Genomic DNA, 15811 nt, shown 5'->3' on the forward strand with positions numbered 1-15811 from the left:
TGGCATGGCATGCATGCAAAGCTGTCTTAAAATCCAGCATAAACAAGTTCAGGAAATCAGAATCCCAGAGAAAGATGGACAGAGGTTAGCCTCAGGTAGGAGCTTTGCATTATTTATTTAGTGCCACCCAAATGAAGATGCTTATTTAAATGACTCAGCTTTTAAGCCAATCGAGGCAGCCCTCTCTCTAATCCCAGTGACTCAAGCGGCTTAGGCAGGAGGTTTACAAGTTTGAGGCCAGCCTCTAAAATTTACCAAGACCCTCAGCAACTTAGCAAAATCCTATCCCAACATCAAACATATAAACGATGGGATGTAACTCAGTGGTGGAGCAGCTCTCGGTTCTGTCCCTAGTACTTCAAGAAAGAAAAAGAATAATATTTTGGGTTTTTTTTTTTTTTTACATTGACTAAAACTAGCAACATGCTGCCCTAAAAAAGTACCTGTTAAAATAATTTATTCCCCAGCCCTAGGGCTTTGGAGTAGGTCAGAGAAACCCAGGAGCAAGAACTCTAACAATGTGGAATCCCATTAGCCCTGGCCAGGCCCGCACAGCAGTGGCTGACCCATGCACTTCTCCTTGGTGAAGAACAGAGCAGTAGCCCCCACCTCCCAGAGGCTTGCAGGCCACTTAAGCAGCTGCCCCATAGATATGAAAAACAAAACCATAAGAAAAGTGGACAGCAGGAGAAGGCAGTGTCCCCAGGCTCTGTTGCTAATTGTCAAAGAAACCAGAAAGACAAAAGGTGTCATCCGGGAGTTCCTAGGGGAGGAAGGGCTCTGGGGGAGAAGAAGTGACTAGCAGGAAAGGACCAGCGACAGGAACGGGCCCTGAAGTCACAGCCTGGATGTGATGCTGGGCATCACATGGGAAACATGCAGACGCAGCTATGGCTCCCATCATTTGAAGAGTGATATTAAAAAAAAAAATAATTCCATGCCAAGTGTCCAAGGAACTCGCTAGATAATCTGGAGAATGACCACTGACCATCCTGAGTGGTTTACTTGGGTGGGGGGTACCGGGGATTGAACTCAGAGCACTCAACCACTGAGCTGCAGGCCCAGCCCTATTTTGTATTTTATTTAGAGCCAGGGTCTCACTGAGTTGCTTAGCACCTCGCTGTTGCTGAGGCTGGATTTGAACTCACAATCCTCCTGCCTCAGGCTCCCGAGCTGCTGGGGTTACAGGTGTGTGCCATCACACCTGGCCTGGGTGATTTACTTTTAATGGTGCCTTTGTGAGGGTCAGCTTTCCCCAAGCCTGAACTGTCCTGGTGAACTGGACTCTGGCAGTTTCAGCTTCACAGTGGGGACGGTGGCTGGGGTCCAACTAGACACTGTGCTCCTGTAGTGACAAACCAGCTCCTGGGCTGCCCAGCATCACATCCAGGCTGTGACTTCAGGCTGCCCCATCCCTGCTGACTGTCCTAGGACAGTAGCCAATCCTGCACCGAGGGGAGAAGGGATGAGGACATGTGCCTTGTGCTGGCCTGCATCCTTGGGTCCCACCCCCAGAGGCTGTGGCAAGGGCACATTGCTGTGTTCCTCAGTGAGTGCATGTGTGCTTGTGCAAGGCTGGCACTCAGGAGACACCACGCAAACATTTAAGGTGACCACTAGCTACTCTACTGGAACACAGCATAGAGCTTCCGAGCCAGTGTCCACTCTGACTGGCCAGTGTCTGTGTTGACCCTCTCCTTTGATATGTGATCTCTCGTGGCCTCGACCCCACCTTCTTGAAGTCTGACCGCTACAGCTCCCTCACTTCAAGCGTCTGGCTTTTTCCAGTGGGAATGGCAGTCCTGCAGTGCCACCTCACCCTGACCATCTGCCATGGGCCAGGTATCTGGGTCTTGCCCTTGAGGACCCCTGACCCACTGGCTGTGGCAGGCCAGGGTTAGAGTAGGGCCCTGGGAGGCTCTGGGGCTCCGTGAGCACTTGGTGGCCGAACCTGCAGCCTGGACTAGATTGACTCATGCTCTCCTCACCCAGCGGTGGGGGCCCCTGGCTTCCATTCCCACAGATACCTCTGAGTCAAGACCGAGCTTGGTGGGGTCAGAGGTTAAGTCCTCCTTGCGGAGGTTTTCAGCCTTGACCCAGGGCAGGGTGAGCCAGGCTGCTGCGGTCCACTGAACGACAGCCTGTGGACACCTGGGTGCCCCAGCAATTAGGGTTAGCCTGTTCCTGAGCGAGTGGTGGTGACACCACCCACACCCACACTCACATTATATGCTTGCAGAGTCAAATGCTCAGCCCATGGCTGCCAGGGAGAACCCCCATGCTGGCTTTGATGCAGGGCCCACATTCCCCAACATGGCCCTGTCATTCTGCAGCTGACCAAGGCATCAACGGAGGCCCTGAGTATCAGCTCATGACTGGGAATGAGCTGCCTCCTGCGTCTGTGGAACAAGGGAGAGGACAGCCAGGGTTAATATGCATGTGAGTGAGCAGCGTCTGGGACACCTGTCCCCAGGCAACCTGTCAGGAAAACAGCCGAGGCCTTACCTCTCCGGGCAGCTCTGTTTTCTCCACGTCTCCAGGCGATGCGCAGCACTGAGGACACACTTAGGCTGGTGTTACAGGTGGAGACAGAGGCACTGGAAAGGCTGAGGATCTGTCCCCATTAGTTCTGCCCCTGCCTTGAGTTCAAGAACTGACTTACCCTGCCTCCCATCACATGGTGAATCAGCAATTGCTGTCACCCGTGTGCAAATATGAGCCCTCGCATGGCCCTGGTCCAGCCAGGCTTCTTGCTTGGATGCCACCGGGTCAGTGACAGGCCTTCCCACCACTCCTGCACCGAGTGACCTCTCTTCTCAGCACTGGCAACATCTGGCTTTCTGTGTGGATTATTTCCACTCTATAACTAATGAGGTGCCCTGAGACCAGGCCTGTGCTGCACTCCCCAAGGTTCCCCGGCGCCAGGCACAGAGCAGGTCCTCAGTAGTGACGATGAATGAGGAGGAGTTGTGGATTAAGACCTTGGCCCTCCCCAAAGTCCCTATGACCTGAGGACAGGAGGTCTTGATTTATGGATATCAACAAGGCCCAATTTAAGAAATGTGAAAGTCTAGGCCACAAGGCAGAGTCATTCTTGTGGTGGTTGATGTTCCCTAGCAATAGTATTGATAACTTTGCATTAAATTTTTAAATAAAATTTTTATTTTTAATAGACACATTGTAATATACATATTTATGGAGCACAGAGTGATGTTTCAATAAACGTATACAGTATGTAACGATCAGATCAAGGTAATTGGCATATTTATCATCTCAGACATATATCCGAGTTGTGTTGGGAACATTCAAAAGCTTTTCACTAGCTATTTGGAAATTTTCAATTAACTGTTCTCCACCGTAGTTATCCTATACTATAGAACATTAGCACACTTCACCCCTGTACCCATGAACTGTCCTCTATCTATCCCTCCATCCCATATCTTCCGCAGACTCTGGTAACCACTATTCTATTCTCTACTTCTTTGAGATTAAATTTTTAGCCTCTGCATGTAAGTGGTAAATGCAGTATTTGTATGTGCCTGACTTATTTCACCTAGCATGTCTTCTAGTTCCATCCATATTGCTGCAAATGACAGAAATTCATTCTTTTAATGGCTGGATAATATTTCATTGTGGATATGTACATCATTTTCCTTATCCATTCATCTGTCAGTGGACACCTAGGTTGATTCCACATCTTGGCTATTGTGAACAGTGCTGCAATAAATGTGTGAGTATAGATGTCTCTGACATTCTCATTTCCATCCATTTGGACATATTCCTAGCGGTGGGATAGAAGGATCATAAAGGCAAATCTATTTCTAGGTTTGAGGCCCCTGCATTCTGTTTTCCAGAATATCTATAGTAATTCACATTCCCAGCAACAATGTATGAGTTCCCTTTTCTCCACATCCTTGTTAGCATTTTGTTTTTGGGGTTTTTTTGGGGGGGGGTTATAAGAGCCATTCTAACTGATGTAAGATGGCTTTTTTTTTTTTTTTGTAGTTTTTATTTGTATTTCCCTGGTCGCTAATGACTGAGCATTTTTTCATATATTTTTTGGCCATTTTCATTTTTCCTTTTCAGTAATATCTATTCAGATCATTTGCCCATTTTTAAACAGGACTACTTGTTTTTCTGTGGTTACATTTTTTAAAAATTCCTATGTATTCTAGATATTAACCCCCAAGTGAATAGTTGGAAATTTTTTTTTTTTTTTTTTTTTTTTTACCATTCAGTAGTTTGTCTCTTCACTCTATTGATTTTCTCTGCTGAGCACAAAGCGGCTTCTTGTTTCCTGTGCTCTTGGCAGTCCTATCCAGAAAATCATTGCCTCGTCCCATGTTGTGAAGTGCCTCTGTTTTCTTCTAGTATATTAGGAGTTTTAGGTCTTATATTCATGACCCATTGACTTGTACAGGGTGAGAGGGGACAAGTTTCAGTCTTCTACATGTAGATAAAGTTTTCCCAGGACTGTGCATTGAAGAGACTGTCCTTTCTCCAAAGTGTATTTTTGATGCCTTTGTTTAGATTAGTTACATGTGGGATTTATTTCTTGGATCTCTGTGCGTCTGTTTTCATGCCTATAGCATGGCGCTTGGGGTTCTATCACTCTTTAGTATATCTTGAAATCAGATTATCATGAGGCCTCCAGCTCAGTTCTCTTTGCTTAAGAGTGCATTGGCCATTTGGACTATTTTGTGCTTATATATGAATTTAAGGATTTTTTTTTCTAGTTTTGTTCAGAATGCCACTGGTGATTTAATGTAGATTGCTTTGGGTAATATGAGCCTTTTAACAATTATTTGGTTATTCCATTTTTGTATGTCTTCTTCAGATTCTTTCCTCAATGTTTTGTAATTTTCATTACACAGCTCTTCCACTTCTTTGGTTAAATGTATCCCTAGGTGTTTTTTTGTTTTGTGTTGTAATTACTATGAATGGGAATGTTTTCATAATCTCTTAGCAAAATTGTTGTCTGTGTATAGAAAAGCTATTCATTTTTGTATGTTGATTTTTGTATCCCATTTATCAGTTCTAATAGTCTTTAGTAGGGTTTTAGGATTTTCTATATAAGGAACCACACCATCTGCAAGCAGTGACAATTTGACTTCCTCTTTCCCTCTATACTATAAAGAGTGGTAAGACTGGACATGCTCTTCTTGTCCCTGATCTTAGAGGAAATTCTGCCAGCCTTTCCCCATTCAATATGTTGTTGGCTGTGGGTTTGTCACATAGTCTTTATCGTGTTGAGGTACCTAGATTGTTGGAGGGTTTTTATGAAGCAGTGCTAAATTTTATCAAATGCATTTTCTGCATCTGTTGAGATCATATTCTACTGATGTGTTATATTTGTTGATTTCCACATGTTGAACCATCCTTGCATCCCTGGGATGAAACCAAATACATTGTGGTGAATGATCTTTCTCGTGTGCTGTTCAATTTGATTTGCTAGTACTGGGTTGAGAAGTTTTGCATCTGTGCTCATCAGGGTTTGGGTGTACAATTTTGGTTGTATCCTTGTCTAGTTTTGGTATCGGGATACTGCTGACCTCAGAATGAGTTTGCAAGTTTCAATTCTATGGAATAGGTTGAGAATAACTGGCATTAGTTCTTTAAAAGTTTGGTCAGATTCAGCAGTGAAGCCATGTGGTCCTGAGCTCTTCTTTGCTGTACTACTAATTCAATCTCCTTATTTGATATTGTTCTATTTTTATGTCTTCATGGTTCAATTTTGATAAGTCATATTTGTCTAGAAGTTGGTTCATTTTTTTCTAGGTTTTCTAATTTGTTAGTCTACAGTTTTTCCATAATAAAAAATGTAAATGTGATTTCAATTTTTTAAAATTTGTTAAGACTAGTTTTGTGGTCTCCTTTCTGGTGCATTCTACAGAAAGTTCCATGCACTGATGAAAAGAATATGATTCTGTAGCTATTAGGATGTTCTGTAAATACTTATTAATTTAATCTACAATATAGTTTAACTCTGTGTTGGTTTTTGTTGATGGGGGCAGTGGTGGTCTGTATGATAAGAATGCCATGCTGAAATCTCCCACTAATATACTGGGGTCTACTAATGTTTATAAAATTGTATGCTCAGACATTAGGCACATTTGGACAATGCACATATTTGTTTGATGGTATCCCAGGAGTCTTGAATTTTTTTCCCTGAATAGGATATATCAAAAGACCTGACTTCAAGTTCAGATATTCTTCCTTTTCACTTAATAGTCGATGCTTTCAACTCTTTTTTATTTCCAAGATTTTGATTGATTCCTTTATTTTTGTTGTTTGATGAATTTTTTTTTAATTATGCATGACAGTAGCACACATGGAGGTTGTCTTGTTCTAAATTAGGATCCCAGTCTTGTGGTTGTACATGACATGGAGATTCACTGTGGCATATTTACATGTGTAAGTAGTGGAGTGAATCTGATTTAACTTTCCTCTCTTTCCTATTCCTATCACCTCCCTGCCCTTTAATCCCCTTTGTCTAATCCACAGAACTTCTGCCCTTCCCCCCTCCCACCTTTTGTTTTGGGGGATTGACTTACTTCACTTGAGATCCATCTCCAGATCCATCCATTTACTGGCAGATGTCATAAAGTCACTATTTTGTTATGGCTGAGAATAGTTCATTGTGTATATACCACTTTATCTTTATCTATTGATCTGTTGAAGGGCACCTAAGTTGGTTCCATAGTTTTAGCTATTATGAATTGAGCTGCTATAAACATTGATGTGCTGCATCGCTGTAGTATGCTGATTTTAAGCCCTTCTGGTATAGACAGAGTAGTGGAATAACTGGGTTAAATGGTGGTTCCATTCCAAGTTTTCTGAGGAATCTCCATACTGCTTTCCATTAAGGTTGTACCAATTTGTAATCCCACCAGCAATGTCTGAGTGTACTCCTTTTCCCCCACATCCTCAGTTAACATTGTTACTTGTACTCTTGATTGTTGCCATTGTGACTGAAGTGAGATGAAATCTCAGTGTATACTTTAATTTGCATTTCTCTAATTGCTAGAAATGTTCAACATTTCTATGAAGTGTTTGTTCAGTTCCTTTGCCCATTTATTGGTTGGGGTTGTGTGTGTGATTTTTGAGTTCTTTATATATCCTGGAGATTAAAGCTCTATATGAGGTGTAGGTGGCAAAGATTTTTTTTTTTCCCATTCTTTAGGGAATTTTTTCCCTAAAGAATTGTTTCTTTGACGTGTTTAGTTTGATACCATTCTAGTTTTGGGGGTGGAGGGGTACCAGGGATTGAGTTCAGGAGCACTTGACCACTGAGCCACATCCCTCTTTTGTATTTTATTTAGAGACAGGGTCTCACTGAGTTGCTTAGCACCTCAGTTATTGCTGAGGCTGGCTTTGAACCAGCGATCTTCCTGCCTCAGCCTCCTGAGCTACTGGGATTACAGGCATGCGCCACTGATCCTAGCTATCGTCCCATTTGTTCTTGATTTTTCTTCTTGTGCTTTAGGAGTCTTATTGAGGAAGTCGGTTCCTAAACCAACATGATGGCGTATTGGGCCTACATCATCTTCTAGTATGTGCAGGTCTCTGGTGTAACACCTAGGTCTTTGATCCGCTTCATGTTGTTTTGTGCAGGGTGAGAGAAAGGTGTTCAATTTCATTCTGCTACATCTGGATTTCCAGTTTTTCCAGCACCATTTTTTTGAAGAGACTATCTTTTCTCCAATGTGTGCTTCTGGCACCTTTGTCAAGTATGAGAGAACTGTATTTGTCTCTGTGTCTTCTGTTTTGTTCCACTGGTCTTCATGTCTGTTTTGGTGCCAATTATCATGCTTTTTTTTTGTTACTATGGCTCCATAGTAAAATTGAAGGCCTGGTATTGTGATGCCTCACTAAGTCTTGCTTTGGCTCTTCTGGGCCTCTTATTTTTCCAAATAAATTTCATGATTGCTTTTTCTATTTCTATGATGAATGTCATTAAAATTTTAATAGGAATTGCATTAAATCTATATGTGCTTTTGGCAGTATGGCCATTTTGACTGTATTAATTTTGCCTATCCCCAAAACAAGGGAGATCTTTCCATATTCTAAGGTCTTTTTCAATTTCTTTCTTTAGTGTTCTATAGTTTTCATTGTAGAGGTCTTTCACTTCTTTTGTTAGATTGATTCCCAGGTATTTTTTTGAGGCAATTATGAATGGGATAGTTATTCCTAATTTCTCTTATAGCTGATTCATCATTGGGGTATAGGAACACAGTTGATTTATGGATATTAATTGTACATCTTGCTACTTTGCTGAATTTGAGTTGTAGAAGTTTTCTGGTATTTTTTTTTGGGGGGGGGTCTTCTAAATATAGAATCATGTCATCAGCAAATAGAGGTAGTTTGAGTTCTTCTTTTCCTGTTTGTATTCCTTTAATTTCTTTTGTTTGATTGCTCTGGTTAGAGTTTCAAGGACTATGTTGAATAAATAGTCAAAGAGGGCATCCCTATTTTGTTTTTATAATATTGAGGTATGTTCCTACTATCCCTAGTTTTTCTAGTGTTTTGAACATGAATGGATATTGTGTTTGGTTCCTTTTCAATATCTTTACTGAATTTCTTATTCATATGCTGCTAATTTATCTTATTCTCTTGGATTTCACTGAGCTTTTTAATAATCACTCTTTTAAATCCACTGTCAGGTATTTCCTCTGTATTTCTTTGGAATCTGTTGTTAGGGGTGTTATGTTCTTTTGAAAGTGTCATTACTCCTTTTTTTCCCCCCTTCATATTTCTTGTGTTGTTTGCACATCCAGCGGACTAGATAGCTCTGTCACTTTGGCATCCTCCTGAAACCATGTCCTTGGGTGTCAGTTTGTTACGGAATGTTGGCTTTGATTCCAGCTGCGCACCATAATATAGTCACTCGGTTTTGGGGGTTGTGATTAATGATACAGTACATTCCTGGGACCTTTGGATACCCACTGTCTCTGTGGGTGACACAACAGTGGGGACGCTAGCACTTCAAGCAGGTGTGGTATAGTCAGCAGTGGGTGTCGGGTGCTATGCGGCTACCTGTACAATGGCAGTGAGGGGGGTCTCCTCAGGTACTGTTGCTGCTATCAGGGGCCTCTGGTGGCCCTAGCTGTGTGCAGGGTCCTGGAGACTTGTCTTCACCAGTCAGGGGTGAGGCCCAGGGAGCAGCAGTGGCGGGAATCCACAGGACACTGTTTCACTCTCACCCAGACCTGACAGCAGTGTGTAGTAACACACGGCCTCTGTGACGGCGCCCAGCCAGGATACCACAGCCACAACCTCTCCCCCTCTGACATTTTTGGCTGTAGAGCTTCCCCTGGAGCAGAACCTTGGCCAGGGCTGGGCAAAGTCATCCTCTTCCCAATTGTGGAAGGGCAGGGTGATAGCTAGAGTCGAGGAATAGCTCGAGGGCACCCCAGTTCTCCCTTGTCAGCAGGGCAACAGCAGGAACCCTGGGGTGACTCCTTGCTCGGTCAGTAACCGGCACCTGAGCACAGCGGGAAGGACAGCAGGACCCACAGGAGCACCTACCTTTAGTCCCGGCTCTGGCCTGAGCCCACAGGTGCCTGGGCATACTGTGCCAGGCGTCCAGTCTTCTGGTTCTTGAGGGCAGCAGCCTCTGTGTCACAACACTGCCCCCTGCAGTGCAGGGCACCTGGCAGGCTGGGGTCACAGTCACGCTGCTGGGCCAGGTTCTCAAATCAGCGCCCTCTGAGCCAGCGCAGTGGAAGGTCTGTGGGGCTCTCTCACCCCAGACCAGTCCAAATTCATATGATGGCTGCGAGATGCTTTCCCAAACCAGGGTTACAATGCTGATTTCTGGTTACTTGTCTTGCTTTGTTGTGGTGGTACACACACCAGCCAGCCACCTTGCCAATGGTGGGGGGGGAAGTCCTTTACAGCCATGGAGGGACTCGGTGAACTTGATCCTAAATGCTGCAGTGAGTTTGCAGGATTCTGCGGCTGGCTGACGGGGTATCACACCCCATAGCAGGATATCTGACAGTGGAGGCACCACAGTGGGAGAGCCATACCCAGGGAAGTTTAGCTTCGATAGCCACTGGCCTTCCACATACAAAATATAAGAAACACTTCCCCATTCTACTGAAGGGAGACCTGAGGACCAAGTCCTGTGACGACGACCCAGAGCAGGCTTTGCAAACTGTGTCCCAGAGAAATGTCATTTGATGGTTAAGGGTGGAGAGGTTTTGCTCCATGCTGGGGGAGGTTCAGAGCCATTCCTCTGGGCCCTTCAGTCCTCTGAACAATTCTGAGGCTTAAGTACTGTCAGTATCCCCACCTTACAGACAAGGAAACTGAGGCATGAATGTGGTGTGAACACGGTGGTGTGTCCAGAGGACAGTGGCTGTGCTGTTTCCGAGCCACATTCCATGGGGGCAGGACACTCACTGAATCTAAGGGAAACCACTCTGCAGGAAGAACACAGCCACAAACAGACGGACCATTTTTTTTTCCCTGGATGAGATTTTTCTTGACTTGTGTTTAAGGTCTTGACTGTCTTATTCAACCTTGGTAGTTAAAAGTTGAGGGGAAATATAGATGCAGTTTCACCAGAATCTGCTTCAAGACTGGAGTCATTTTGTGCAGGCGATGTTAATATCATCTGCTGTGATACAGCAGGAAAGGACCAAAAGCCATTTGTCTCACAATGGTGCATTTTAGCTTCCCATTACTGTGACAAATACATGAAGATAATTGTAAAGAAAAAGGGTTGTTTTGGAGGTTTCAGTCCATGATCAATCAGCAGGTCCCTTGGCTTTAGGGCTGTGGTGAGGCAGCACATCATGGTAGCGGGGATAGGGTGGGTCTGGTCCCACTTTCTCCTTCAAAAGCAGACCCCCAACTATTTCCCAATAGCACCACCATGGGGGGAGCAAGCCTTAACACAAGAGCCTCTGGGGGTTCACTAATCTTATCTATGGCTTTTAACTTACAGACTTGGGAGTGGCTCGGGTCCAGGAAAGGTTAAACCAGTTCTTGAATCAGAGCAGAGAAAATGAGGTGGAGGGACAGGCCCCAGTGGGATGCTTTCAACCTCTGGAAATCAGCCTGAACTTACAGAGTGGCTGAGGAGCCTCAGCGCTGAAGCTGGGGGAAGTACTGGCTTCTCCGTGGGCCGCCTGGCGCTGGGGACACCACCCCAATGAAGCATTGTCCTGCTTCTCACCCTCTTGCCATTTATGGGCCCTAAGCATCCAGAGACTCAGAAATGAGGCTCTGATGAGAGTTGTTCGGTGACCCAGGCACCACTGCCTCTGATAGTCAGTGCACGACCATCACATACCTGATCTGAGCTCATTCCACACGAAAGGCACACTATACCACAGGTGACAGGAGCACCTCCGATCACACGACTTGGCTGAGCTGTGGCTTGGTTTCCCAGCTGGCTGCTCTCTGTTCACGGGGGCGGTCACTCACGGGAGGTCCAGGGGAGGTGGGATGAGGTGCTCCCTCACGCTCCTTGTCTGTTGCAGCTGGTGAGCGACCTGCTGGAGTTTTGCTTCTACACCTTCCGCGAGTCCCAGGCCTTGAAAGTGGAGTTCCCCGCCATGCTGGTGGAGATCATCAGCGACCAGCTGCCAAAGGTGGAGTCCGGCAACGCCAAGCCCCTTTACTTTCACAGGAAGTGACGAAGACGTCTTACCAGAAGAACTTTGCCTTAAGTTTCCCCATGTTATTCCATACCTGCGAAGGACCCACGAGATCATATTTTTAACATGTGATGGTTGATTCACTCGTTCGGCAGTTTCTCAAGCTTAAACTCATGTCCAGGGGTTGGAGCCGGGAAAGCCGTTGGACCTGGGTTTGGCCAGACCTGAGCAGGCTAAAGGATTCTTCCCTCTCCGCTCCCCGATGCTTAGAAACACGTTCCTGTTCCTCTGGATGAAAAGCCATATCTAGTCAATAACTCTGATTTTGATATTTTAACAGATGGAAGTTTTAACTATGCCATGTAGTTTCTGGTATCGTTCGCTTGTTTTAAAAGGGTTCAAGGACTAACGAACTTTTTAAAGCTTACCCTTGGTTTGCACATAAAACGTATAGTCAATATGGGGCATTAATATTCTTTTTGTTATTTAAAAAAAACACACAAAAAGAAAAAACATATACAGATTCCTGTTGTGTAATAACAAAACACATGGCGTGGAACAGGCCTGCTCTGGGCGCGTTCTTCTCCATCACCGGATACACACTCTTAGCGTCCATTTATTATTTAATTAGGATGGATAAGATGTTAAAACAAATGCCTTGGTTTCGATTTCTAGTATCTATTGTGTTGGCTTTACAGATAATTTTTTGCAGTCTTTTGCTGTGCTGTACATTACTGTATGTATAAATTGTGAAGGACCTGAAAATAAGGTGTAAGGAACTTTTGTAAATGACACACATAGAAAAAAAACAACAAAAAAAAACCTTTAATGGTGAATAGGATGAATGGGAAAGTATTTTTGAAAGAATTCTATTTTGCTGGAGACTATTTAAGTACTATCTTTGTCTAAACAAGGTAAAAATTTTTTTTGTAAAGTGAAATGTTATGCATGCATAATGAACCGTTTACAGTGTATTTAAGAAAGGGAAAGCTGTGCCTTTTTAGCTTCATATCTAATTTACCATTTTACAGTCTCTGTTGTAAATAACCTCACTTAAACCTCTTGGGTTGTCTCTAAGCCTTTCTACTTTTTCTGTACTTTTTGTTCTGTTCTTGGTCTCCCGCTTGTGGTGTTGGAGAGACTTGAGCACGTTTTTCCGGTTTCTGCTTCATCCTCCTTCCATCGGGGGACAACACACTGCGGTGTCTGCAGCTCCTTGCAGGTGTCATTTGACAGCACCCATGGGACAGAAGGTCCTGGGAGTGCTTCATCTTTGCAAAAGCTGCCTCTTTCCCCCTTTTCCACAAGCAGCAGAATCAGCTCTCGGAGGGGGAGACTGGAAACTTGGCTCAGAGAGCACAATCCTCCCATTTCAGAAAATCCAATTTTCTCCTTTAGGGAGAAAAAAAAAAAGTCATGCACTCTACGTCTGTCAAAGATCAGATAGTCACCTCTGATCCTGGAAAGGGTTCTGCACTCCTGCAACTGGTCATGGGAACACGTAGATCGTGGCAGGATGTACTGGGACGAGCTGTCTTGGCAAGGGTCATTTCAGAATGGCGTGGAGACAGGGAGATCATTAGAGGGTTTTTAGATTTTTTTAAAGGTAGGTTTTAAAAATAAATTTTATACATAAACAAACAGTTTTGGAGAAAAACACTACAGATCATATAAGCAAGACAGTGGCACTAAAATTTTTAATTCATTAATCTGTTTGGCACTGATGCAATTTATGGCTTTTCTCTTGCCCCAGATCGCAAACGTAGATCTTTGGGGAAATGATATGATTGCACTAAATACTTTGAATAGAGGCCAAATTAATCTTTTAAAAGTGGTGATGATCATCATCAGGTACTCAGTGAAATCGTTATTTTCCAAAACCTAAAAGCTGTAGCTCAAGTCCAAGGCCAAGAGAAGGCAGCGTCGGATCAACACTTCTCCAGGGTTCACCATGCAGGCAACATTACCTTGTGTCTTTCCAAAGACACCTGCCTTATGCAAGGGGAAACCTGTGAAAGCTGCACTCAGAGGGAGGAGTTTTTCTTACATAATTTGCAATTTCAAGAATTTAATTTATAGGCAGATCTTTAAATAAAGCCAACTTACATGCACAGCAATATGAAAGCCACACTCTGAAGGTGATAAAAACATAGCATGCAGACTGGGCGATCCAGGAAAAGAAATGGCTTACAAAAGCAGCTTCAAGTTCAGACTTCAAGAATTTGAGCTTAACCAGGTTTGGGATGAAGACGGTCTGCATCAGCTTTTTGTATTAACAAAGTTACTGGCTCTTTGTGTGTCTCCGGGTAACTTTGCTTGATGAAACAGCAAAGCCATATTCTAAATTCACTGTTGAATGCCTGTCCCAGTCCAAATTGTCTGTCTGCTCTTATTTTTGTACCATATTGCTCTTAAAAATCTTGGTTTGGTACAATTCATAATTCACCAAAACTTCTTCATATAATTATAAAAAAAACACTAAATTAGTTTAAAATGAAGCAATTTATATCTTTATGCAAAAACATATGTCTGTCTTTGCAAAGGACTGTAAGCAGATTACAATAAATCCTTTACTTTAATCACCTGTTGTTTTGGAAACGGTTCATTTGAATGTCTGTAGGGACACCTGGACGCCGGGCCTTTCCAGATCTTGATTAGATGCACTTCCGCCTAGAGCCAAGATGGAATAACAGGGGTTTTGTCCAACATTAGAAAGAGCCCTATGTTGGCCCATACGTAAATTCTCTTCTGAGACTGGATATCTTCTTACTGCCAATATGTGGTTCAGCTAAAATACCCTGTAACTGTTTAATATCTGCTACCTTGGAGCTGTGCAAACACTCTATATTGCATTATCTCATTTATCTTCACAACCACAGAATTGCCGCAGTCTGGCTGGGCACACAATCACGAGCCACCACACAGCTTGTAGATTCAAACAGCAACTCTTTATTCCCGAACTCACACCAGCCGTCTACAATCACGTTCTGGGGAAATCCACGTTCTCTGCCCAAATCCACCTCCACTGGGCATCTGTCTCCCAAAAAATACTGTCTAAATCCCGTGAGAACTCAAGGGGAACTCAGGCAGCAGGATACGCCCTATTCCCAGGAGGAATAATCTTAAACCTGGAACGCCCTAAACCCAATTATCTTAAACCGGGAACACCCTAATCCGCCTTGGTCCTCGAGCAAGGTCTCCTACATTCAATGTCACTGCAAATGTCAGCAACATGGGGTACGCTGGCAAGGAAATTGTCATACCTACTTGGCTAATGGCTCCCAGCACAGAATAACCTGTTCAAGATGCAGATTATGAGACTCACATGAGTGGATGCCCCGTCTGTCTTGGAGTGGTCTCATTCTAACCCGGTACCCTGGGCTGAAGAGAGATCTGCTTCCCCCGGCCACCATACTTCCCACACTCCTTATGGGCTCCTCAACCTTGATTCCACTCCTTAAAAAAGATCACCAAAAGAGCAGTACTGATAACCAGCTCATTTTAAATGGAAAACAGCTATTTACCACAAGATAAACTCAAGTACATTTTTAATGTGTCCTTTCACTGGAAATTGTCGAAATAACTTGCTTTCAGAGAGATAACACCACTTGATAAACAAATTCAACTCTGCTTTAATGCAGTGGACATAATTCTGGTTCATACAGTATAGCCACTGACCACAGCATAGGAAGAGAGGCACAAAAACACTGTTTATAAAACATCTATAAGTGAAGGCAATTTTATATTTGAAATCTTAAGAAATTGGATCTACTCAGAGCAGTGCCTTTCCCAAGGATTCCCGCCCGAACTTGAACTAAAGCCATGTTGGCTGTGAGCCTGTTGAGTGACCCCCTCCCCATGTACACCCTTGGTTAGGGTGGATGGGCTTTCTGAATTACCTTGCCTTATTCTTGGATCAAGGGTGCCTTTATTTCATACTAGGCATTTCTAAAAGCATTTTCAGGCCCAAAGAATTTAGCTCCGCGTTTAGGAATCATTAGCTAAGAATTGCCTCTGCCCCAGAGGCGGCCAACTACTGTAGGTCAGAGCAGAAAAACCATAGGTATTCATATATGACGGGTTTGCTTCTGTATGTTGAACGCCCCCCCAAATAGAAAACATTGTCCCTTTATAATAAAAGTCTGTGCTGACGTACTTTTTGATAAACTGTACACATGTATACATATTGAAATGACTTGAAT

General features: G+C 43.8%; 1 protein-coding gene across 5 annotated transcripts in view; it reads left to right on the forward strand.

Annotated features, from left to right (window-relative positions):
- The window catches only part of Nr3c2 (nuclear receptor subfamily 3 group C member 2), a 324777-nt gene extending 312431 nt beyond the window's left edge, over positions 1-12346 (forward strand). For all 5 annotated transcript variants that reach the window (XM_071614629.1, XM_071614630.1, XM_071614632.1 and 2 more), the window contains exon 9: positions 11493-12346. In XM_071614629.1, coding sequence (XP_071470730.1) covers positions 11493-11648 — 156 coding nt within the window. In that variant the 3' untranslated portion in view covers positions 11649-12346. The remainder of the gene's footprint in view (positions 1-11492) is intronic.
- The last annotated feature ends 3465 nt before the right edge of the window (positions 12347-15811 follow it).

The sequence above is a fragment of the Marmota flaviventris genome, chromosome 7 (genome assembly GCF_047511675.1).
Source record: "Marmota flaviventris isolate mMarFla1 chromosome 7, mMarFla1.hap1, whole genome shotgun sequence".
Lineage (NCBI taxonomy): Eukaryota > Metazoa > Chordata > Mammalia > Rodentia > Sciuridae > Marmota > Marmota flaviventris.